At 42.1% G+C, this 26,996-nt stretch overlaps 2 protein-coding genes across 2 annotated transcripts in view; both read left to right on the top strand.

Moving 5' to 3' along the window:
• The window catches only part of SPACA1 (sperm acrosome associated 1), a 208,680-nt gene that overhangs the window by 5,498 nt on the left and 176,186 nt on the right, over nt 1-26,996 (top strand). Inside the window, exon 2 of the mRNA XM_082473991.1 lies at nt 2,431-2,526. The gene's annotated coding sequence lies outside the window, so the exon portion shown is untranslated. The remainder of the gene's footprint in view (nt 1-2,430; nt 2,527-26,996) is intronic.
• The window catches only part of LOC309666518 (uncharacterized protein), a 138,111-nt gene continuing 117,754 nt past the window's right edge, over nt 6,640-26,996 (top strand). The window contains exon 1 of the mRNA XM_082474002.1: nt 6,640-25,793. Coding sequence (XP_082330128.1) covers nt 25,589-25,793 — 205 coding nt within the window. The 5' untranslated portion in view covers nt 6,640-25,588. The remainder of the gene's footprint in view (nt 25,794-26,996) is intronic.

Genomic DNA, 26,996 nt, shown 5'->3' with positions numbered 1-26,996 from the left:
GTTTGCTCTATAGTTCTTCTAGGTCCTTGTTAAACGTTTCTTGTATTTTCTCTATTCTATTTCTAAGATTTTTACTTTACTATCATTTATTTCATCTTTACTATCATTATTCTGAATTCTTTTTCAGGTAGAGTGCCTATTTCCTCTTCATTTGTTAGGTCTGGTGGGTTCTTGCCTTGCTCCTTCGTCTGCTGTGTGTTTCTCTGTCTTTTCATTTTGCTTAACTTACTGTGTTTGGGGTCTCCTTTTCGCAGGCTGCATGTTCGTAGTTTCCATTGTTTTTGGTGTCTGTCCCCAGTGGCTAAGGTTGGTTCAGTGGGTTGTGTAGGCTTCCTGGTGGAGGGGACTAGTGCCTGTGTTCTGGTGGATGAGGCTGGATGTTGTCTTTCTGGTGGGCAGGTCCACGTCTGGTGGTGTGTTTTGGGGTGTCTGTGGCCTTATTATGATTTTAGGCAGCCTCTGTGCTAATGGATGGGGTTGTGCTCCTGTCTTGCTAGTTGTTTGGCATAGGGTGTCCTGCACTGTAGCTTGCTGGTCGTTGAGTGGAGCTGGGTCTTGGCATTGAGATGGAGATCTCTGGGAGATTTTCGCCATTTGATATTACATGGAGCTGGGAGGTCTCTTGTGGACCAGTGTCCTGAACTTGGCTCTCCCACCTCAATGGCACAGCCCTGATGCCTGGCTGGAGAACCAAAAGCCTGTCCTCCACACGGCTCAGAATAAAAGGGAGAAAAGAAAGAAAGAAAGGAAGAAGAAGATAAAATAAAATAGTTATTAAAATAAAAAATATTATGAAAAAAAATTTTTGAGCAAAAAAAAAACCGGACAGAGAGAACCCTAGGACAAATGGTAAAAGCAAAGCTATACAGACAAAATCACACACAGAAGCATACACACACACACTCACAAAAAGAGAAAAAGGGGAATATATATATATATCGTTGCTCCCAAAGTCCACCTCCTCAATTTGGGACAATTCGTTGCCTATTCAGGTATTCCACAGATGCAGGTACATCAAGTTGATTGTAGAGATTTAATCCGCTGCTCCTGAGGCTGCTGGGAGAGATTTCCCTCTCTCTTCTTTGTTTGCACAGCTCCCAGGGTTAAGCTTTGGATTTGGACCCGCCTCTGCGTGTAGGTTGCCTGAGGGCGTCTGTTCTTCGCTCAGACAGGACGGGGTTAAAGGAGCAACTGATTCGGGGGCTCTGGCTCACTCAGCCTGCGGGGAGGGAGCGGTACGGAGGAGGCGGGGCGAGCCTGCGGCGGCAGAGGCCAGCGTGACGTTGCGCCTGCGTGACGTTGCCCCAGCGTGAGGCGCGCCGTGCGTTTTCCCGGGGAAGTTATCCCTGGATCACAGGACCCTGGCAGTGGCGGGCTGCACAGGCTCCCGGGAGGGACGGCGTGGATAGTGACCTGTGCTTGCTCACAGGCTTCTAGGTGGTGGCAGCAGCAGCCTTAGCGTCTCATGCCCGTCTCTGCAGTCCGCGCTGATAGCTGCAGTTCGCACCTGTCTCTGAAGCTCCTTTAAGCGGCGCTCTTAATCCCCTCTCCTCGCGCACCAGGAAACAAAGAGGCAAGAAAAAGTCTCTTGCCTCTTCGGCAGCTGCAGACTTTTTCCCAGACTCCCTCCTGGCTAGCTGTGGTGCGCTAACCCCTTCAGGCTGTGTTCACGCCGCCAGCCCCAGTCCTCTCCCTGCGATCCAACCGAAGCCCGAGCCTCGGCTCCCAGCCCCGCCCGCCCCGGCGGCTGAGCAGACAAGCCTCTCGGGCTGGTGAGTGCTGCTCGGCGCCGAGCCTCTGTGCGGGAATCTCTCCTCTTTGCCCTCCGCACCCCTGTTGCTGCGCTCTCCTCCGTGGCTCCGAAGCTTCCCCTCCGCCACCCGCTGTCTCCTCCAGTGAAGGGCCTTCCTAGTGTGTGGAAACCTTTCCTCCTTCACAGCTCCCTCCCAGCAGTGCAGGTCCCGTCCTTATTCTTTTGCCTCTGTTTTTTCTTTTTTCTTTTGCCCTACCCAGGTACGTGGGGAGTTTCTTGCCTTTTGGGAGGTGTGAGGTCTTCTGCCAGCGTTCAGTAGGTGTTCTGTAGGAGTTGTTCCACATGTAGATGTAGTTGTGATGTATTTGTGGGGAGGAAGGTGATCTCCGCATCTTACTCTTCCGCCATCTTGAAGCTCCTCCCCCCCTTTGGTAGTTTCTTGATGTACAAAAATAAAATCCATGTTTCTTAACCTGTTCAATGAGCCCTCCCTGCCACTCCAGTGTTATCGCCACCCTTCTGACTCATCTATGAAAACTTTTGGTTTCAATTACACTATCTTGCAATCACAGTTTTCACGTTTCCACCTCCATGTAAGCAATTTTATGTGCCCTTCTTTTCTTCTTTGTGCATCTAAATTACATAGATTTTTAAGACTGTTTTTTGTCATCTTGTAGAAGCAGAACAGGATGGACCCATCATCCAATATTTGGTTCCCACCCGAAATACGGTTTGGATGTCAAGACTGATGATGTCATGCATGCACCGAGAGGGTATGTAAAGGTTTATTACTCACACACTGGAACTTTCTCTGGAGGGCAAGACTGGCTCTGCTTTTACTGTGATTAGGGAGTGGGGTTGGGATAGGATAAGGGATCCCACGTGGGCCAGGGCTTGTGTGGTTTCAGCTTACTGCCAGCACCAAAGGAGTGAGCACCCAGCTTTCTTATCAGCTTGCCCAGATGTGGGGCAGAAGGGATCTGGGAGTGATGGGGCTTGTAAGCGCTCAGCTGTCATACATCAAAGATGGAGTCAGACTCTATTACAAAGACCCAACCCACATCCCTCCTCGCTCCCCAGTCCACAGTCATCACTCTTCTTCTGAATTCCTAGCATTCAGCATTGCTGCCTCATACTGCTATTTACATTTCCTGACATTTGACTTATGGAAATAAATCTAATTACTTTAGATTACCTCCAAAGGGTGAATCCCTCTTAATGAAAAAGAGTACAAAACAGGTACGAAGCCTCGGAAGGGGCTGTACTAGACAGGGACCCTGAAGCTTAAGCTTCATCAGCTGCATGGTAAATCTGCCTCTGCATTCCTCTTATGCATTAAAAATAAACATTCAAAGATATTACATACTGTACATTTCACTTTTTATTGGTTACAGTTCTATGAGTTTGTACATAAACATAGACTCTTTTTTTATTCATGAAACTCTTTATTCACAGTAAGAATTAGTGAATAAATAAATATTGAATTTCTCACATGTAACCAGGATGTACAATAAATCTCTCTGAATCATATTCTATTTTGCATTTAATGTCTAGTATAAATTTTTAAATGAGAATCCAAAACGAAAGTTTTCCATGGTAAACTAAATGGGAGACTTTGTTCATGAGGGTGGCTGAATGTTGATAAGTCACTGTCATATCAATATTTTTAATGGACTACTTTGATAATCCTTCTGTAACTTTCTAAGATGAGACAGATCTTTCCCTCCTCTATCTCACTGTTGACACAAAACTTGGTCATGTTGGGGGATGCATTGATTCTTGTACCCCCTGTGACAGGCAGGATACAGAGCAAGGCCAACACCGCAAGGAAGCCCTTGTGCTGCCCCTCCTTATTCAAACCCTCCCCCAGCCCCTCTTGTATATTTGGATTTTGCCACTATGATGCCTTGCATCTGTAGGAGTTTGTTGTTGTTGATGATAACGGTGAGAAAAATGACATTCTGTTTTCCAGCAGGAATAGCTTATTAGTGATGAACAGGGGCATTAAGCATATTCTCTGATAAGGATTACATAGGAAGCCTTCTATTCGACTAAGTCAGAATTCACGAATTTAAAAAAATGACGATGTTTTGGTTTGAGATCCTCAGTGATGAAATTCATGAAATTCAACTAGTTTTAGATCCCTCCCTTTGGTTGACATTTGTCTCAATTGGTACAGCATAATGCCTTGAACATATACATATTTAATAAATACTTGGTGATCTAAATTAGTGGGCTAGCTGGCGGAATCAGAGGTTACCAAGGCTAAACTCCAAGCAACGTTCCTTTAAAAGTACACCTTTTCTTATCTTTTCTTTGTGTATATTTGTGTGTGTGTGTAAATACATTTATGAGTTTACAGACAGATATATTTCCTCTTCTTTTAGAGTTCTAGAAACAAGATCAGGAATCATGGTACTGCAAATAAGATCCTTTAAGGAGGGCAGGTTTCTCAAATCTAGAGAAAGCTAGGTCTTTTCAAATGAAGCAAGTTGAGAAGGGAGAAGAAAAAGTCTTTTGCTGAGATATCAACTGAAATACATAACTCCTTTGTAGCCTAAATGCCCCAGTATCCCAAATGCTTCCGTGCAGTACAGATCACATCAAGTTTGCCCAAGCTCATCTGCAACTGATGAATACCTAATCTACTGTTTTGACAGAACCACTACTCCTGGACCCTAAATTGCCACTTAATCTGAAATCAAAAGTGGCTTTCCAAACCAGGAAGGAGGAAACAGAAGGCTCTTCTACCTTCCTTAATGCCTGATGATGAACTGTTTTCAGATATCACTGTGTACCTGACCTTCAGCAGGAAATCATGGTGCCTGGGTTTGCTCACTGCAGAGCAAAGAAGGGTCACATAACTGGGTGTCCCAGATAAAAGTCCAGTTAGTCTCAAAATAGTGGCTCACAGAGTAAAGAGGAGAAGCAGAAGGCAAAGGCTTTAGCTCCCGAGCGTATCTTCTTTCCCCGTGATTAATTGTATTAACCAAAGACAGTTAATTCAGACCAAGAGGAAGGTCAGGAGTTGCGTTGCTTTCTGTCTTCCTGCCACTCCCTTCTGTCTTGCCATCAGAGTTTTGTCAACAACCAGGTGGTTTGCTTGTTTAGTGGGACTACAAACAAAAGCGCTGCTGAGAATTTCAAAAAAAGCAGTCTTAGCAGCAGCTGGCAGCCAGCCAATGTAGAGTTCTCTGGAGAACCCAAGACATTTTTATCCCCATCTCTAGGCCTGGGGATTTGAAACAGTGTGATCATTCCCGGAAGAAGAGCACAGGTTTACAAAATGCAGTCTTGCGTAATAGTGCCCTATTACGTTTTTAAAAAAAAATTTAATTAATTAATTTTATTTTTGGCTGCATTGGGTCTTCGTTGCTGCGCCCCGCTTTCTCTAGTTGTGGCGAGTGGGGGCTACTGTTTGTTGCGGTGCGCAGGCTTCTCATTGCAGTGGCTTCTCTTGTTGCGGAGCATGGGCCCTAGGTGCATGGGCTTCAATAGTTGTGGCACGCAGGCTCAGTAGTTGTGGCTCGCGGGCTCTAGAGCACAGGCTCAGTAGTTGTGGCGCATGGACTTTGTTGCTCTGCGGCATGTGGGATCTTCCCGGACCAGGGGTTGAACCCGTGTCCTCTGCATTGGCAGGTGGATTCTTAACCACTGTGCCACCAGGGAAGCCCCCCTACTACATTTTCAAAAGCTGGTTAACAGTTGTTTTAACCTTTCTGGGAAAGATTTATCTGCATAGACCAGGCTCGGCTGTGGATTATTTCCTATTGTGTCTAAAATGATAAGACTAGTTATTTCTTGTGTTCAACCCTTGTGGGGAATTAGGTGGCCATCCCTTTGCTTCTTTGGTTTCACTTTGCTTAATTCCCAGGCATTTACCATCGTCCAAATTGTGTTTGATTAGCATAAGCTAGATTTCCCACAAGAGTTTTTCTAACACATTTCTTCTGCAATCCAGTCCCACTTGGACACAGTAAGCCTCTCTTGTTCATCCAGTATGTCATTCAAATAGATACCAAAGAGAGATGCATGCGATCCTTGGCACTTGGCGATGACAAAGGGGTGAGTCTGCAGGATGCGGTTTAGAGACCAATGCAGGAACAGTAAACATAATGGCAGGAGAGGCAGCAGAGCCCTCCCGACTGCTGTCCTTAAAATCCATGAGGTCAGCCCTCTGTTCAGGGACAAAAACTGGTAACAAGGGAGTTGTGATTTTTTTTTTTTAAAGAACAAAGTGTAAAATTCGATCAACTAAAAGAAAACTTTATTGCAGCATTTAAGAGAATCTCTTGGTTATCCAAGGACAGAAAGTGCAGAGTGAAGGCAATTCCCTTTCAAGAGCTGCATGGCCTTTTTGTCTTGTGGTGCCTCTTTGTGTGTTTTGTGACTTTTGCCTGAGAGCGGCAGATTTTTCTGAAACTGTGAGAATCCTTTGAGATGAAGGTTGAAGTTGGGACTACCAGCCCAGGCACCCTAGGAATTGCAGCCTCTGTTTGAAGCTTTTCAGACTGCACGGCTAGCAGGAATCTGGACTGCAAGCCATGTGAGGACTGGCTTAGGGCTATGAACACTTAACTATCCACTCAGCACCAAGATCCAGAGAGACGTGATCCTTCCCGCCACTTTCTGTAGAATGGGGTTGATTTCTCACTCATCTATATGTGCACTGAAGGTGTGGCCCTCTGGGGTTCCAACATTATGTGAAGGGTCTTCAATCAGATTGCCCACCTTAGGTGGGTCCCTAGCTCACTGCAGAAGCTCAGATGCTCCAGGGTTTAGCAGAAACTTTCAGGGTGAAAGCCAACTTTGGTATTCACTTACCAGCCAGGGTCCCTGCTCTGATTGCATTTCTCATAGTTAGTATCAGCTGAGCCTTTAAAAAAAAAGAAAAATACCATACAGCATCCGTCCCACCTCTCCCTCCAGCTACTGCCACTTTACAGCTAAACTAGTTGAAAGAGTTGTCTATAGGCACTGCCTGCACTTTTCTACCCTCCGGTTTTCTCCTCAAGTCACTCTAATTTGCACCGCAATCCTTAGCAGAGCACAGCAGCTTCATGCGAACAGGGACCCATCTGTTTTGTTCACTACTGTAGCTCCAGTGGTCTCAACAGTGCCTAACACACAATAGGCTCTCAATGGGTATTTGTTAAAGAAATGATAACTGTAATGGAATATTAACCACCCATTTAAATGAAGATATTTATGGAGGGTTTCCAATAATATTAGGAAATGTTTTGATAAAAGCCTAAATAGGAAAAAGGATAGGGAATAACATATTTCACATGATCTCAGCTTTTACAATGTATGGAAAAAAGACTGGAAGGAAATATGCTAAAATGTTAACAGTGGTTCTCTGGAGTGGGATTATAAATGATGAGTGCTTTCTTTTTGTCTGTTGTTTTTTTCCATTCTGCCAATCTCTAATAATGGTAGTGTATATCATTAAACAAAAATGAAATCTAAGCAACAACATAAAGGACATGGCTTAGTATTTCAATGTGCCTTACTTTCAGGCTCAAACAGCAAATATTATTGTACTTATTGAAGGTAATGTACTGGATAAGATCACATTTGATAAGTGCAGATTAATTGTTCAGATGATAATGGGTTTATTGTTACCTATCATTGTAATAATTTCAGTCTCATCTTCTAACCAGACAACAACCACTTTTCTACAAGACAGTGGTCACAACAACAAACGTTTATTTATTGGGTGGTAACTATGTGAGGCACATACATTATCTTATTTAGCTATCACACTAATCCTCTACAGGAAGTATGATTATTCCCAATGTTCAGATGAGAAAACTGAGGCTAAGAGTGTGTATGGAACTGGTCCAGGATCACACTGCTAGTAAATGATCCAGATCTAGTTCTTAACCAGAGCTCTTGGGATCATGGCTTTTCTCAGCATCCTTCCGAGTAGTTTATCCTGTGTGTGGAAACAGGATGCCAAATACAGCCTATAAACTCTACCCCGAAACCTACTGTTGCAGGAATTTTCAGGCTGCTGCACACATTGCTGTAGGTGTGTTATTTTCCCACCTCGGGTGGCAGAAGTGACAAAAGAGTTTATGGTTGGCTTGGATCAGGCTGGGTATTGGGCTAAAATGAGACGCACTTAGTGCAAATGATTTGAAGAGTTATCATAGCTGAGGAACGTATAAAACCAAAAATATACTTTAAAAATCTGCACTGCACACATAAATGGCAGCCACACAGGCTGAACTAGACCAGGACACCACATATAGGCTGCTAGGGGGTCCAGATGTGTGGGAGGACGGGTAGCATAGCAGCGGCGGCCATGACCCTTTGCCTCACAGTCTCTGGGCATGCCATTAAAAAAGAATAGAACTTTCCTCTTTTTTTTTTTCCAATTGAGAAAGTTACATGCATATGGTAAAAAAAAAAAAAAAGGTACCAGAGAAAAATACAGTGAAACATCATACTCTACCCACAGCGCTCATTTCTTCTCCCCAGAGGCAACAATTGTTACCAATTTCTTAAGTGTTCTTGCAGAAGTATTTTATGCATAAAAGTATATACTCAGCATTTATGTCTATGCTGTTTGAAACGCACTCATGTTATCAAATTACACCCACCTTCCATTTCTCCCCTTAATACATCTTGAAAGAGCTACCATATATAATTGTGTACAAGGCACTTTGCTAAGCGGAGAGTGGGGGGGGGGTGGAGATTCAATAAACTGTGTTCTCTGGCAGGAGCCTGGGGCTGCCAGGAAGAGGAACCCTTTCCTTAATTCGTACACAGGTACCATCGTGAACTCTAGAATTTGTCTAGATCAGCACACATACCTCTACTTTACTCTTTTTCGTCACTGCAGAGGATTTTGCTGTACCAGATGAACAGTACTTTAACTAGTTTCCAATTGGTGGACATTTGGGTCCTTTCTAATTCTTTGCTTTTAGGAAAAATACTGTAATGAATTTCCTTGTCTAAACATTTTTGTGCACCTGTGTGAGCACATCTGAGGGGTAAATTGGGTATGCCATTTTTGAGATTCTGAAGCATTTGGTTTCAAAGAAACAAAATACATTGATTTGAAAAGACCTGAACTCCAGAGGTATTTCTTCTTTAATTTTTGTAAACAATATTTCAAATTCTCATCCATCGTCAGCCTTGATAATTGACTTCCAGCTGCCAGGGGAGAAGTGTTTGATTTCTTCTCTTGGGTCCTTATCATCCACAGCAGGTGCCTTTTCTCTCTTGAACCTGCCCTCACCACCTCCAGAATTGTCCTTACCACCCCCAAAATTACTTCTGTCAGGAGGATCCTAGACTCCAGCAATGCTCTCTCTTGTTCTTGGTGAGGTTCTTACTCCCTGAAGTTCAGAAGAATCCGAAATTTTCACCAGATTTTCATGGAAGGGTGTGGTTCATGTAATGTGGTTCATTACAAGGTTATCTTGTAATAACCTATAAGGGAAAAGAATCTGAAAAAAAAATATGTATAACTGAATCACTTTGCTGTACACCTGAAACTAATACAACATTGTAAATCAACTATATTTCATTAAAAAAAAAAAAGACAAGGCCAGAGAGGCAAAATAACTTGTTCAAGAATTCAAAGCTACTAAGGGGCAGAGCTAGTATACAAGCCACACTCTTTCTCATGTGAGCTGGTATTCCTTTCTAGATATGTGTAATACAACTTTTTTTTTTTAAGGGAAGTAAGCAATGTTTTAATGATGTTCTGAGCCGTGAGTTGTATAGGTTCCTTCTTTCTGCTTTCCAAAGCCTATTTCTTTCCAGCCCATTTGCATATAGCATTTGGATTTTAAGAGTAGTTTTGTTGAGCAACAATACAAAAGATGCATTGTTAGGGGGACAGGTTTACTAACAGGGTTTGGGGATATGAAGAATTAATAAAGAAGTCCTCGTGAAGGAACCTTTGATCTGCAATTCTATAAAAATGTATTGTCAGAATGGAGAAGTGCTTTGCTGATCTTCTCTGTAGCCTTGAATATTTTACTGTCTGTTTTACTTCAGCCCTAAAGAAACTTTCCTATTTTCTTTTATCCTCTGTATTCATCTTTCCACCTATGAAACATATCGGGTCCTTAATTCCTTTCTCCATTGCTAAGCTGGAATCTAGACAGCTTATTTTTCTTATCTCTTTCTAACTCCATGGTGGTAGATTTTCTTGTTTCTTATCTCTTTTTTGAGAAATATGACTTGTAGGATACGTTTTGGGGTGGCAGGAAGATAAGGCAGCCTTGGGGGGAAATGCAGACGTGAAGCTTTGTTTTTTGGAAAGTGACCTGTGTGGGCAACTGCACTCCTGACAGTGGTCTTGCCTCTGAACTTGACCATTGGTTATGGTTTTTATAAGGCTGTTTGAGCGAATCACTTGTGTATGCTATTTAACGTGAAGTTGTTCTCATTAACTCTTTCTGAACAATATCTTCCTTCTTTTTACATGATCTAGCCATGTTGTTTGGGCTAAAAGATGAACATTTATCATTTTTGTCCTCCCTATTCTTACCAAACTCAAGTTCATGTGCCCGACGCACAGTGAGGCCGAACAATACTGAAACGTCGGTGTTTGGAACAGAGAAAGGTTTATTGCAGGGCCATGCAAGGAGAACCGTGGCTCACGCCCCCCCAAAACCCCAGACGCCCTGAAGGGTTTCTTCAGCAAAGCATTTTTAAAGGCCACGTCAGGGAGGGGGGGGTGGTCACAGGATATGTGATTAGCTCATGCACAATTCTCTGATTGGTTGATGGTGAGGTAACAGGGCAGTTAACATTATCCTGAGGTGCCCGAAGGTCTGGGGGCTCATGATCATCAAGTAGTTAATTTCTTCCACTTGGTGGTGGTTTTTAGCATTTGAAAAATTCAGGAAATATGCATGAGATACTATTATCTGGGTACTTCAGAGAGGAGCTACAGCAGAGGGTATGGGGGAGGGGTCTGTCCTGAAAAGGCCCCATAGAGTCCTGTTCATTTACACTAATGTGAAAGTTTACCTTTCAGTGTGTATCCATCCAAAAAACATTTATGAGGTGCCAACTGGGTACACAGCACGGGGTGAGGTGGGTGGCACCAGAGATGGTCCCAGTTTATTTTGGGTAGGGTTGCCAGATAAAACACAGGATGCTCAGGTAAATTTGAATTTCAGATATACAACAAATCATTTTTAAAGTAGAAGTATTCTCATAGAAAATTTGGGACACGCTTATACTGAAAAATGACTTCGTATGTATCTGAAATTTAAACTTCACTGACATTCTGTACTTTAATTTGCTAAATCTGGCAACCTTAATGAATCACATGACAGTGGGATAAATGCTATGACTGGGATCGCTAAAGCATTCCAGCCATTACCTCTGTGGCGTTTGCAGAGAAGAAACTGGCCTGGAATGGAGGGACAGCCCGGAGAAAGGATATGTCTCCAGGCTGATGAGTCAGAGAGCTGGGATTGTCACAGTCTGGTCTTGAGGGATGGGAAGAATCAAGCAGAGTTTTGTGAAGACACTGTGTCATCTCATATACAGGTTAATTAAAACTCTTTCTGCTCCAGCTCCCACCCCCAAAGACAACCCTCAAGAAAACCACTGGTGTTGACATTTTGGGTGCCTCCTGGGTCAGGTATTTCAATGGCAGTTTAGTTTCCGTGGCCTTTGTGTCTGGCTATCAAAAAAAGGGTGAACGAATATTTATGTGTTTAATAACTATAGTAGTAAAAAGACTGTCGTTTTTGATGATCCAGGAAGGATGGGAGGAAAGGCAAGGGACGAAGGGTACAAAATAATCAAACAGATTCCTGCTTTTGATAGTCTGTTGTGTGCATGTGTGTGTGCGTGTGTAGGGGGGTCGTGGGTAGGGTGCGGGTAGAGCAGGTGCGGGTGGAAGTAGGGCTTGGGTCTGGGAGAACCAAGAACCAAATACTAAAGAGCCATGCTATTTTAAGCAATGTTAAAAGAACCAAAGTCCATCACAACCAAAGACCTGGAATTTGTTTGCACAGGGTTTGTTTGACCTTGGTACTTCAGTGTTAAGTGCCTTGAGTAGGTCTCATCCAGCAAAGTTGCCTGGAGAAGATGAATTTGAGTTCGGCCTTAAAGGTCTGGAATTTGAGTGGGTGTAGAGGAGGGAAAAAGGCACTGTCCACAGGGAGAGTCACACTCAACTGCATATTTTAGTCACTGTGAATGTGTGTGTGTGTGTGTAGGATCACTGGGGCTGGCCGGTATGAAGCTGAGAGGGTGAGGAAATCCAAGATGACTCCCAGATTTGGAAGTGGAAAGGTTACTCATTAACTGATTAGATTTCAGACTCAAGGAGGAAGCAAAAAGAATTCATCTCACCAAACAGAAAAACTGATAAATGGAGATTTCTGGGGCAGGTTGGTAAAAGTAGGGCAAAGCAGTGGTTTGAGTTGAGATAATGTCTTAGATAACTCAAGAGCTGTCCCACTTTTGACTGAATTTCTCAAGAATTAAGAAAATTGCTTCACAGAAGTTATGTTCTTGCCATCATATTCTGCCAGAGGCTTCCAGCAGCTGGTATATTAGGAAAAATATTTACATAGAAGAAGATAAAGAGTCATTTTATTTTCCTCCTAATCCATGTTATACCTTAATTGCCTTATGGAAAAATCCTTTTTGCTTGGCCCTCTTTCTTGCACGGAAATACAGATGATGAATGCTGGAAAATTGAACCGCAGTCTTCTACCGCAGCAGGAAAATGCATTATTGTTGGGTTGGTTGTTTTATTAGAGATTTCTGCAGAGGCTGAATATCTTTATCTAAAATTCACAGAAAAGCCTCAGGCCAAGATCCTAAAAAATGAGAATGACTTACCTGGAATCTCTTTAGTTTACTCTTTTTTGCCCCTTTTCTTTCTCCCTTTTCTCATCTTGCTGGTTATTTTAGTGTGGCTCTGTATAGTCATAGTAATTTCTACCCATCCACTATTTTAACCACACTTAATTCAATAGAGAGAACTTGTTTGATTTTTTTTTTCCTTTGTGGAAATCAGGAAGGGTAGAAGATTTTCACCCAAACACACTTTTTCCTGAATTAAGAAGGAACAATGGTCCTGAGTTCCCAGGAGAAGGTAATTTGCAGTAATCCAGACTCTAAGGAGTGTTTCAATGGAGGTATTTTCCCTGCATTCTGATTCCCCTTCTTGTAAGTTATCTCTTTATTGCAGAACCACAGACCTTGAAAGGGTCTCCGGAGGATGTGTTGGAATGGCTTGTTGCCTCAGGCAGGCACAGACCACAAGAAGGGTGTGAAGTTAGATTCTTGGCCTGAATAAACCATTCCAGGAAGGAAGCCTTTATTGTTCATAAATTTAAGCAGTTCTGTTAGAGATGGCCTGCTAACTTTTGCTGTCAACATTTATAGCCAGTTACTAAATCACCCTTAAAAGCTCATCACAGATCCATTTCTAGAGATGTATGCTATCCAGCACGGTGGTTGTTTTAATCACATTCTACTTTTTTATGTACCCTTAAAGTACATAAAACTACATATCGTGTTTCCAAAGATTTGCATCTTTGTGAGAGTTAAAATTGCACCTACGCATTTTTCTATCACTTTCTTTGTTACTGTTTAATACAAAGCTCATATTTACACAGGCAAAGCACATGTAATCACTGGTAATTTAAGCTTATAGGCACGTCACTTGACAAACACAAGTAATTGAGGAGAAATGATTTGGGGGAACTTGTAGTACCCAGAAGATTTCTTTAAATCTTCTTTTTTAAAATAAGGAAACAGTTTCCTGTGTCCAGTTTGATTACAGAAAAAAAAATGCTGAAGTTGGCCTTCAACCTCCCTAGCCTCTTCTTCTCTTTCGAGGTTCTTGAGACTCTCTTTTCAAATATCCAGTGCCCTGGGGGAGCTCTGTATTCCAGTTTCCAAATGAATGCCTGGCAAGGGTCCTGCCAGTAATCATTTACATCATAGTGTAAATAAGGTGAAATTCAAAGAGCTGCTTTAAGGGGCTGTTGCTATTTCGAGACCTTCTGTTTGTGGAATATGTTTAGGCAATTCTGGTGTCTCTGAGCAAGTGAGGGAAGTGCTCTGGGGGCTCCTGAAATCCCAACCCACAACTGGCCTTGCTTTCCCCTTTCTTTTCCTCTACTTTAAGCCACGAAGGGAAAACTATTTGTTGAGTCCTATCTACTAGCTCTAAGAATCTCAAAGCTATTTCTTGTTCTGTAGTAACAGTCCAGGTGTATGTATACTGTTTCTTAGATGGCAGGCACACTGAGTTAACTCCACTGACTCACAATGACCCCACCGAGGATAATTATTATCACCCTATGTATGGGTGAGGAGATTGAGGCATGAAAAGGTTAAGTAACTTGCCCAAGGCCAAGTAGGTGGAGCTACTAAGTGGGTGGAGCCAGGTTCAATCCAGGCAGTCAGTAGGGCTCCAGAACACTTTGCAAGCTGCCCTTCCAGTAGCTATCTACTCTGATACCTTTAGGTTTTGCCCACAAGTGTTACTTTTATTATGTTGCATGATTCCCAACATTTTAAAAGTGTTTTTCACCCAAAATAAATATCATCCTATAGTGAGTATCTAGTCTAGGATAGCCAAAGAATTAGTTCCCAGCCCTTGTATGTCAACTCCCATTACTAGAGCCCAATGTCACTGGTTGAAATTTTCTTACAGAAGCCCAAGTTCTATTGACCAGAAACAGATGACATATCTAATTTTTAACTTTTCAGGAAAGGTATTTCATACTCCACTATGAGTTTGTGATCCATGATGACCCTTTCTGCCCAATCTATTTTTTTTTTAAGATTGGAAAGCTATTTGTTAAATTTTTTATTGTAGTATAGTTGATTTCATTGTTGTGTTAGTTTCTGCTGTACAGCAAAGTGAATCAGTTATACATATACATATATCTACTCTTTTTCAGATTTTTTTCCCATATAGGCCACTACAGAGTATTGAGTAGAGTTCCCTGTGCTATACAGTAGGTCTTTATTAGTTATCTATTTTATATATAGTAATGTGTATATATCAGTCCCAATCTCCCAATTTATCCCTCCCTCCCTTACCCCCTGGTAACCATAACTTTGTTTTCTATATCTGTAACTCTATTTCTGTTTTGTAGATAAGTTCATTTGTATGCTTGTTTTAGATTCCACATATAAGTGATATATGATATTTGTCTTCATCTGTCTGACTTACTTCACCCAGTATGACAATCTCTAGGTCCATCCATGTTGCTGCAAATGGCATTATTTCATTCCTTTTTATGGCTGAGTAATATTCCATTGTATATATGTACCACATCTTCTTTAACCATTCCTCTGTCGATAGACATTTAGGCTGCTTCCATGTCCTGGCTTTTGTAAATAGTGCTGTGGTGAACACTGGGGTGCATGTATCTTTTCGAATTATGGTTTTGCCCAATGTATTCTTGATAACTCTGGCTTCGCTTTATATCCCCAAACCTTATATGGCAGACTTGGCATTTGTGGAGATTACAGTAGTGGGATTTTGTGTGTGTGTGTGTGTGTGAGTGACCCAAACAGGAAGTCACTTGTCATTTTACTGAAGCAAATATTTGAGTTTCAAAGACTGCAAGGCTAGTGTCCAGAACCTGTCATGTAGGAAGTGCCTGTCCTGGCCTAGAATCATATCCCAGTGGGGATTTGTTTTATCTAAAGGGGTATTTGCAAATTTGGGAATTTGAGAAGGTCTCAACAATCATCCCTCACTAATATCACAAGACACTTCACTGAAATCACAGTTTTCAAGTATATTCTGTTTTTAATGGACTATTTCTCTAATGTTTACCATTGCTTTTTTGTTATTGTTTTAGTCTGAATAAACTTTACTGAATATAACATACTAATATGATCAGGCTGCTATAACAAAATACCATAGACTGGTGGCTTAAACAACAGACATTTATTTCTCATAATTCTGAAGGCTGGGAAGTTCAAGATCAAGGTGTTGACCCATTCAGTTCCTGCTGAGAGCCCTCTTCTTACCTTGCAGACAGCCACCTTCTCACTGTGTCCTTACATGGCAGAGAGAGAAAGAGAGACCAAGCTCTCTGTTATGTTTTCTTATAAGAGCACTAATCCCATCATGGGGGCCCCACCCACATGATCTCATCTAAATCTAATCACTGCTGAAAGACTCCATCTCTAAGTTCCATCACATTTGGGGTTAGGACTTCAACATATGAATTTGGGGGGAGGGGACACAATTCAGTCCATAGCGTATAACATAAAATACTATTGTAAGTATATGAATTGTAAGTATACAACTCAAAATATTTTCACAAAGTGGCCAGACCTGTGTAGCCAGGGTCTAGATCAAGAAACAGAATACTACCAGTACTTGTCCTGCCTTAAGGGTAGCACTATCCTGACTTCAAATACCATTGATTAGTTTTGCCTGTTTTTGAGCTTTTAAGTATTCCATGAAGAATATTCATAGCAGCAGTTCACAATAGCCTAAAACTAGAAGTAACTGGGTGAACGTGTGTACCTGTTTCTCTTGGCTATAGACCTGGCTGTGGGATCACTGAGATGTCGGGTATATGTATGGTCAGCTTTACTGCCAAACAATTCCCCAAATTGGTTGAACCAATTTACATCCCCATCAGTTTGAGAGTTCGTATTGTTCCTTATCTTCACCAAGCTTTTGTATTGTCAGTCTTTTTCATTTTAGCCATTCTGGTGGTGTATAATGGTATCATGTATGGTTTTAATTTGTGGTTTCCTGATGGCTAATGAAGTTGAGCATCTTTTCTTTTTTTTTTTTTAATTACAGTTGCTTTTAATTAGGATTCCATGACTTTTAAGCAGCCCAACTCCACTTTGTGTCATCTGAAGGACAAAAGCATATAACTTTAACACCAGCTTTCATTTTGATGATACTCTGTGGTGCTTGGTTTTGGGTCTGGCTTTTTACCATTTAGGTGCTAAACCATATCTTGATCAGTAATTGCTAAGAATATCATGTAGACCAGAATTGAATTACTTGAGAAAATTAGCTCTAATTCTGCTTCCTTTATCCACATACCATGTAGATCAATTCTGTGGCTGAAGGGCTATATGGGCCCTCCTATCCTGGTTCTTCATGGAGGCATGTGAGGTTATTTGAACCTGGTGCTTCTCTGGGTGCCCTTCAAATAGATAGTTTGATGATTTTTCCTCGTGCCTCCATAGGAATTATTGTTGGGGAGATGAGTTTATAATTGTCATGTTTCTTCCTACCTTCTCTGGAACTGTCAGAGCAGTAAGACTGTTTATTGGTAGAAGCCTGGATCATTAACTGCTTTTAGTGTTGCCATTGCCTGGGTCCTTCCTCTAAAATAGTTCTTTCTCCTTTTTGTTATGTCTGTTTGAAAATCTCAAGTTTCTCAGATGACTAGCATCCTCTTGGTGCAGTCAGTTAGTTGCAGTGTACCAACAGAGTTGATTATGAAATTCAAGGCAAAGATGCTGACTCTTGTCAGGCGTGGTCTCAGGTGTCTGCATGGTAATCCCATGGAGTAATGTATAACTTTCTTCCCAAAAGGAGCCACTCTAATAACACATTTTCCAGGGGAATTTGAGTTCATTTGAAAATGACACATTGGAACCACTTTGGACTTTGTAAACTACATGTTCAAACCAGTAAAGTTGTCTTTCCTTAAAAAATGTGTTGTTTGCAATGCTTTATATTTGGAATATCTCTTTGTAAAAATATTGGTCTTAATATATTTCCATAACTTGCAAGTTTAGACTTCTCTTTGAGCTTTTGTGTTTAGATTTGCTATCACAGAATCCATGTTTTTAACTTCCAGGAGAGAAAAACAAATTGAATGACCCACTTGCTTCCTACCAGGTAGTTTTTTGGACGTCTGAGATTTGAAAATGTACTTCACTTCGATTAGAAGTGTGTTCTTGTATTTTCTATTAACCAAGTACCAGATAATTCTTATACACATCTTCTAGGGTTGAGTGAGTTTTCTAGGGGTGGGTGATTCATTTTGGGATCCCTGCTGACATGGTCATTAAGAAATTGCAGCCAGTGAGGAACTGCTCTGTTTGGCATGGAATCAAGACCACTTTATTTCTCTTGGACCAAGAAACTAAGACCACACATGTGGCACGTACACCACCCCCCCCCCCCCCCCGCCAAAAAGAAAACAACAACAACAACGAAGAGAAGAGAATGCTTGCCAAGCAGTCTAGGCTTGAATCAACTGCTTCTCAGTAAACTCCATGCCCTAGAAGGCATCTCCACTACTCTGATTCTCTTGACCCATCTTGGTTCCATGATGGACAGCAGGTTTGCTATTAGAGCTCTGTTTTAGCTCTTGTTACTAACTTACACGTGGTTAATTTTGATTGTCCCGCTGATTGGGGTATGCGTGCTCAGCTGTGGTAGTCACATGCTTGTCAGAGGAATGGAAAAACACGGCACTGAGTGGTGGTTTTCACTGTGGATTCCGAGATCAGAGGCTCTTTAGGTAAATAATTGTCAAGCAACAGACAACTTTTGTGAGATGAATAAATATGGCAACTTAGATTTTTATGAGCCACTATAAATCTTTTCTGCATTGTGCTTTGAAAAAATGTTTTCAGATTTTCCTCCTTCCCATAGCCCATTAAATACTTGGGAATAATTGACTTTAGATGATTAAACGTAGCTTCTCCAGCTTATTTGTTTAGAGAGTTGTCATCTCAAATCACATTTTTTGATTTCAAAGAAATAAAACAAAATTTACATTTGGATGTAATTTGTCATTAGCCAAAACAATAGTCTGCTTGGGTTACGTTTTTTTTTTTTTTTTCCTCTCTCTCTATAGACCACCTATATTTCCACTTGGAAATTCACACACTGTTTCCTCTCAGAGGAGTTTATCAGTAGGCAGAAGGCAAGAAGACAAATTAGCTTGCTTTGAGAGTATCTCTCAGTTACTGCGGGGGGGTGGGGAGAACTGGTTAAACCATGGCCTCCTGATAGTGGATCTGAAACTCTAGTATTCATGAGAAGTACCTGATACAGGAAATGTAATTTGTGAGTCCCACCTACAGAGATTCTGATTTCTTAGGTCTGGGGTGAGCCTTGGCAATCTACACTTTTTAGCAAGCACCACAATAACTCTAATGTGCATGGTCTAAGACCACATAAAGTGGAATACTGATCTAGAGCCTCTTATAGAACATGATGTCAGGGTCCTGAAGCAGGCGAGAAGACTGGCCATTGTGAATGACATTAATATTGTGATTAAGAGAAAAAATGTCTCTTTAGATCTAACTTTCTAAACTGTATGTCTTAGGCTGAATTCCCTAGGAGGAGAGCCTGAGACCAGCGTTTGGGTGTATGTGATTCATTGAGTGGTCTCAGGAAAAAGAGAATAAGGGAAGTAGCATAGGGCAAGGCAGAGCACTAAGCAAGGATGTGGTCTCAGCTGGAGGCCAGCTTTAACTTGATCCCACAGGGAGCTCTGGGCATGAATTGCGCCACATGGCTGATCCCACCTTGGGGAAAGAAGGCTAACTTTTTGTACCCCTTGCCAGCCAGTCACTGGTTGTGAGCTACCCTGGAATGGGTGATATAATCTCTTGGATAAAGTGATTCCTATTCTGCAGAGGGCAGTTCTCCAGGGAGGGAGCCTCTGGAGCCATTAGTAACCAACACTCATGGCAACTAGGGAATGGATGCACCAGCCAGGTAAAAGGGATCCAGGAGGGGTACCAACAGCATCCATTACAGTATGACAACCTGGAGTCACATGAGAGGCCTTTCACACTATGGTTCCCATTCTTGGTCACCTTGGCCACTCTTGCTGTCATACCTTATATGCTTGCTACTCTTACGATGTTTTTATAATTACAAGGGAAAACGTGGACAGCAGATATACTTGGCTTTTTGTTTTTCTAATATTTTCCCTCTGGTGCTTTAGTAAAAATTGTCATCCTTCAGCAAAGTGGAGAAAATATGGCAACCTCCTTTGTCAATTTTTTCTCCTATTCTCAATAAAAGAAACGATGACTTCAGATATTGAATTGTGAATCCTCAGGCTGTCGTGAAATCGTAATGTGTTTTACTCGAAACTTCATTTGCAGATGATTCTGTCTCATGCTTCTTGTAACAATATTGCTTGTGGAGGATATTCCTTTGTTTAGGACTTTCAATGAGAAATATGCTGTTCTGGAGACGATTGAACTGGTTGTCGTTGGTTACTTGGCTTTATTAAATAAAACAGCCTCTTCTAAACTATGTTCTGTGGAACGTTAGTGTCTTTTTTACTGTGTTCTCTAGAAAATAAGTCTTATGGTCAAATAATTTTGGAGACGAGGCACTCTATATACTATATTTCCTTCTAGTAGATTCGCAAAGCACTTTGGCCTGTTGAAGGCTCATATCCTGCAGGAAAGAAAACTATATTTGTTTGGCTGATTATTTCCCAAACCTATTTGCTCATGGAGCCGCTTATCATGGCTACCTCCTTTCTTTTTATTTTTTCGGAATACACATTAACCGCTTACAGAACTAATGTTCTGTAGAACACAGTTTGGAGAATACCAAAATAAAACTTTATTCCTCATCATGTATTATCAGGGCTTTGTAAGCAGCAAAGAACTGGTTCTACTCTGTCATCTTGTAAAACCAGCCTTGATATCTTATCTACATGCAAGGTGAGTGCAAAGCAGATGTGGGGATCAGGATAGTCTCTGGGAAAAAGGATAGGTTATTTGTTTGCTGTGCTGAAGGGGCCATAAAAACAGTAATGTACTTAATGAGGCCTCACCATGGATATATTAGTCTCCATAAAACATTCTATTTAGCCTAACATACAGGTACGTAATGGCCAGTGAATTTCACAAACAGCTACTCCCCAGCCTCTAATGTTTATGAAGCGTCTGTTCTTTTTGGAGTGACTTTGTCAGGGAGGGTCATGCAAGATTAAAAAGATAAGAGTATTAAAAATTCAGCCAAGACACACCAGGGCTGCGCTGATGATAACAACTAAGGTGTAATGTTTCTCAATTCATATGGATTCCCCATCCTGTTCTCAGTAAAAGATAACCCAGCCACTTCCCAACAATCTTTCATTAAAATTTATTTGGATTGTCATGGGTATATGGCATTTCCTTTTTGCATAAGACAAACCCTCTGTGAGCTGAATTTTTCTAAGAAATTTTGAATTGTAAGAGACAGAATAAATATTTTGAATGAATATTTATTTAAAGGAAATATTCTAAGTCCTCACTTATATAGTTTACAGAGAACTCCCCCTGCCACTATCACTTTTGTACTTAACAAAAACCCTGTGAGAATGGCGGTATTACAGGCACCACAAGTGGCCAAGGACTCTTGGAAAGCTGGCCAGAGCAGCCTTACAGCGTTCAGAAACTTTATTTGCATTCACCGTAACCATTATCCTAAGCGACAGGCTCTCTTGGGTTTGATTTCTTGCTCTGTAAGAAAATTCTAGAAGGAAATCACAACACGATTTTCTCTCATTTGCTCTTACTTCCTTCATGCTTAGTTATGTTCAACCAGCTTATCATCTAGACTCAACCACAAGCTTACTGTTTCCTAATCCATTGCTTAGCAATAGTCACTTCTTGGATCATGAGAGGTGGTAAGATTCTAGGGTATGTGTGTGAGTGTGCAAACATTTAGGAACCGGTGGGGGATGAAGTACTCAGAAACCATATTTAGGCGGAGTTCTGTATTCCCTGCCGAGGAATGTGGATTTTCTCTAATAGGAAGCCAGAGGAACCTAGGATTTTGGATGCCTTGGGCAGGGTAGCAGAGGGTTTGATAACACAGACCCCAGGAAGGAGGCTGTTAACGCGAATACAGTAGACAGATGATGAGCATCTGGGAAATGGATTTGGCTGAGACAATGGAGGGGATTCCTGAGGTGGAACTGACCAGTCTGGGAGGTAAGGGAGATACAGAAACTAAGGATATAAATGAGATTTCTAGTATTGGTGACCTCTAATGCTATTATCAGAGAAAAGAACATGGGGGAGAGAACTGGGTTGGTACAGTGGGAGTGTGGGAGAGTCAAAAAGATAGAAGTCACTTTAGGACATGGTAAATTTGAAGTGAAACATTTAGAAATGTTTAGAAAGCAGCTAACACAACACTGTAAATCCACTATACTTCAATTTTAAAAAATTTAAAAAAAAGAGAGCAGTTTGAAACATCACTCCAAATTACAGAGAAAGAAAACAAAACCTGATATTTAAATCTAGAGTTTGACAGTGTTAAAGACCTAGGACACAGACAAAAGCATCCAGGAAGAGGGTGGCTCCAGAATGAATCAGCCCACACAACTCACATAGTTAGAAATGTCATGTGTTTTTACAATTTGTAAGTCAACTTCATTTCATACTGAGCACCCCTCCTTTAGTATGGGGGGAAACTTAATTGCATTTATTTGAGTTTCCCTTCCTCTTATGCTGTGCTGAGGCATCAGGGTACAGAGCAGTGATCTGGTCCTTTGTCATCTATCAGGGAGGTTACTGCTGAGGCTGCCATCCTTCCTACTAGATCCCTTTATCTCTGCCATGGCTATGCCATGTGATGCTGCCTGTAGTTTTGTCTGACTAGCTTAAACTCCACCCAGCCCTTCCACTTGGACTTTTGCTGTCAAGATTGTGGGAGCATGAGGGAAGCATGTCTGCTCTGGGACCCTTTGCTATCTTTCTTCCTTCCTTTCCTTCCTCTAGCCCAGGGACACCTCTTTCTAGGGCAGAGAAGGAAGAAGGATGAAGCCCCCTTCTTCACGCTTCTCACACACTCTCCCACCTTCTCCCCAAACCACCAACTTCTCTTAAAGGCTTAAACATGTTTTTGTGTGTTGGGGGGAAGTCAGAAGGACTTGCGCTATTTCTGCTTTTGACCCCAATGCATGCCTTCTGGAACTTGTGGGATATCAAGACTGCTACCAGCCTAAACTGGAGGACGGAAACATACAAATACAGATACAGAGAGAAAAAAGATTAATATCTGAAAATACTATCTAGCCACAGCATTCAAGTGAGAAAAGAAAAGAAGCAGGCTGTGGGTTACAGAGTGTAGAGCCAAGAGAGAACAGAAAGATGACATCCCGGGAAGAAGCCAGAAAGCTCCCAGAGGGTACAACAAAAGCACCGCTCTCGGGATGCCAGGACACAAGGCATGGCCCCGGCTGTGATATAATGGGACAGGTCAGAGGAGGGCAGGCGGGTTTAGAGCCCAGGGCTTTAAAGTATGCCTACAGCCCCACCTGTGGTTGCGAGGAAGCATCAGTCAGCTTGGGTTCAGATGGAGCCACGTCCGCTGTGTGCATAATTATGTCATGTCACTTAAGTGTTTTCCTGCGCTTCTCTGTTTCTCCAGTGGTCTCCCTCCCTGGACTACAAGTTCCTCAGGGACAGAACAATGCACATTCTTATATCCTCAGCCCTGAGCACAATGTCTGACACATAGTAGATTCCTTATTGAGATTTAATGAATGACTAAGAGCCAAGGTTTTCCAAGAGGGTCAGCATTTTATCTGCCCAGCCGTGGGGCTGAAATAATCCAAGATCTCAGAGGAATTTCCCTCTATTGCTGTGCTGAACTAAAACAAGAGATCTGGCTCCTATGCTGATGAGTCTAGTAATCTGTTTTCCTTGTTTCCAGTGATAATGGTCCCAAGATACCCATTGGGAGCTGTTTGTTTAGGTCCAGTGGAGTAAAAGATAGAGTTTGCGCATTTACTGTTTTTACCCTCTCATTTGTATCGTAATGTAGACATTGGGGTCATTATATATTTGAGAGAAAATTTAGATCATGGGTTCAATTCAGAAATAAAGAAATGCATCACAGGTCTACATATTCCCTGCATGAGGCATGAGAGAAATTGCTGTAAACAGAAGGGCTATAAACACCCAGGTCTTATTTTTTAAGATCTTCTAGTCTAGTAGAGTAGAATAAGGCAAGTCAAGAAATAGCTATAATTTTGGAAAAATAAACGTGCAAGTGTTGAAAAAATAAAGTATTGGAGGACAGAGGGTTTCTACTGAACTCAAATCACAGATTACACAGAATTTCCCATTTCTTAGGTATCCCATTGAAAAGTTATTTTACGGAACCTTGCAAAGTAGAAAGACACATCATTTTTATAGTATTCTTACCCTCTGCAAAAAAATCTTGGAAGCACAAAATAAAATGTACAGGTGGGGTCTAGGTTATACCAATGGTTATATACGAACAAAGAAGAAAGGCATAAGGAAAGGAAGGAAGATTATTGAAGAGGAGCCAGGACTCACTGTTTCCATTTATGGTGAAGTGTATGATTTTTGCCAAGGGATTACACACAGCAGACTGACTCATTTTTTAGCTTCTAAATCAAAGTTGGAGAGGTACATGGCTTGGAGCCATTTCAGCTGTGTTTGAAGTTGCTCAGAGACCCTTAGGTGAAGGGTGGTATGTACATCTAAATAAATATTCTTGTTATTTCATTATTGTTGTGAAGAGTTATGTTGTCAGGAATACCAGCTGTTGGAATCAGGCTGGGGCCACAAAGAGGATGCATAGTCACCTAAAGATTGTATTTCACAGCTGTAACCACCCCAAAGAACTTCTGGCAGAGGATCTTCAGCTGTAAATTTATAACCTTCACAGGCATCCAAGCTTTGTTGAAAAAAATCCCTCAAAAATATGTTCTTCTAAATGTCTGGCTTCTGATAGAATCTTATTTATGTATTTTTAGTATGCATGGGTGTGGGGAAGGGGCTGAAAATGAAGGAGAGAATATCAAAAGCACTTTGAAGGACCTGTAGATTTTTCTTTGTTTTTCTTTCCCCCTAACAAGCCAATTTTCGGGTTGCTTATGAAACTAGCCTTTTGGGTTGAAAGAGCTAGTGAAGTCATATTTATTGAGTGCCGTCGTATTTATTGAGTGCCGGCATATTTATTGGACCAGGGCTGGTGCTTTGGGGACTACAAAATAGATGTCTAAGGTTGACCCTTGCGATTTTGGAATGTCTAGCTAGAGGAAAAAGACCAAGCTGTGAAAAACAATAGGAGACCTTCCTTAGAAGAGGAACTATCATTGAATGGTGGGATGTGATTTGGAGTATCTGGGCTAGAGAGGGCAGGATAGGGGCTCAGATGAGGTCTCTGAGGGACTCCCCGCTGTTCTAGAAATGGAAATGACCCTCATGGGGAAAATCCCCCTTGTTCGTTTTAACAACAGAACCACCGGAGGAAGGAAAGAGGCACGGAAATGCTGCCCTGGGGCCCAGGAGGTGATGGGAGCCTCCTCCTTGGTACCCAGGCACCCAAAGCACACTGTGGCTTTGGCTGCAGAAACTGAGGATGTGCCCAGGTGCCCAGGATGGAGGATCTGGCCATGCGGAAAAACAGACACCAAAGCTGAGAGCTCATTTCACTGGGATCCCTTGCTCTTCCTGGTGTGAAACCCAGACCATGGAGCTGGCAGCCATGGCCTTGTCCGCTGGTCACAGCCCCTTTCTCAGGCTTAGTAGAGCTGTCTGAGGGGTGGCCGCTCATGAGTGGTGACCTGGGAGCTTTTGGGGGCGGGTTGGGCAGCATTATGTTCTCTGATTGGCATCTGGGAAGACCGCCCATGGCAAGGGCACTCCAAAGTGATCAGGTTAACCTCTCTGCCCAAGCTGGATGCCCAAGCCAGCACATCTGGACCCTATCCAGGAAGATTTGTTTTGCCAGGTCGCCAGCCTGTGAGGGTAACAGGGCCACGTGAGCACATTATGCCTAACTTGCCCGTCTCGCTCCGTCTGCTCACACGGCTTACGGGGTGACTGCCAAATGCCCCACAGGGATCTTGGGAGTCTCCGGGAGGTGCCTGTCATGTGCGCATGAGCAAGGTCAGTCAGCAGTCACTCAGTTTCTACATCGCAGACTCCTGCCCTGATCCAACCAGGGCAGTCACGTCCACTTCTAGCACTTGTCTTCCTCTGGACACCGCCCCATGTGCTGGAGCTCTCAAGGTGCCCAGCTGCGGAGGGGTCTGCCCAGGGATCTCCGCACTTTCGGGGCACAGGCTGTTAGAGGGATTCCAAGGTAGGACTGTCCTTGGGCTGAGTGCCCCTGCGGAGTTCTCAGTGAATTAGCTCTTGTGGTTTTTGCTTGTATTAATACTTCCCTACGACACGGGCCTCAGACGGAGACCAACAGGGATTTGGAGTGAGAACAGTTCTGAGGGGCATCCTGTGTGCTGTGCATCTGGTGTGCTCTCCTTGCCTTCTGAGGACCAAGGCTCCGCCATTGGGTCCAGTTGGCTGTGTCTGGGTCCCTCCCTCTTGGTTCAGATGTCCTACCCAGGAGGCTCCTCAGCCCCTCAACCAACTATTTCACTAGACAGCCCCTCTGAGGCGGTCATAGCTGGGAACTCACTTTTTTTTTCCTGAGAGAGAGAGGACTAAGGCTACTTTTATTTTTGAAAATTATTAAAAAATTAATATTTCAAGTAAAGTAATATGTGTATGAAGCCTTAAAATGAAAAATTACAGTCACCTGCTCTATCCCATTCAATTCCAGATCCTAACCCCAGAGGTGACCGTTGTCAAATCCAGCTGTTTCTTCTGGTATTTATCATCATGTTTCTAAGTAATATGTTTATATCACCCAGTTTTTGTTTTTTTTTATTGAAGTATAGTTGATTTACAATGTTGTGTCAATCTCTGCTGTACAGGAAAGTGACTCAGTTATACACATATAGACATTCTTTTTTAATATTCTTTTCCATTATAGTTTATCACCATATTTATCACCATCAGGATATTGACTATAGTTCCCTGTGCTATACATTAGGGCCTTGTTGTTTATCCATTCTAAATGTAATAGTTTGCATCTGCCAACCCCCCAAAAAAGCCAGCTCTTTCTGGCTTACTTCGCTTAGTATGATCATCTCTAGTTGCATCCATGTTGCTGCAAATGGCATTCTTTCATTCTTTTTTATGGCTGAATAATATTCCATTGTATATATGTACCACATCTTCTTTATCTGTTCCTCTGTCGATGGACATTAGGTGGTTTCCATGTTTTGGCTATTTATATCACACAGTTTTGATTTCATAGTTTTGTACATCATCCCTTAATTTCTTGTCATAGTAAATGAGAGCTTACGGTTGTGTACACATCCCCAGTTCCTATTCCACCTGCCCGCCATGGCAGTATCACCAATTTTGCTTAAATCAATCATCAGGTCTTAGAGTATTATGACTTGCAGTATGGCGGGCGGGGATGATACAGGATTCAAATCAG

Source organism: Balaenoptera physalus, assembly GCF_965194825.1.
Source record: "Balaenoptera physalus genome assembly, chromosome: 9".
Taxonomy (NCBI): domain Eukaryota; kingdom Metazoa; phylum Chordata; class Mammalia; order Artiodactyla; family Balaenopteridae; genus Balaenoptera; species Balaenoptera physalus.
This window is presented reverse-complemented; position numbering and strand designations above follow the sequence as displayed.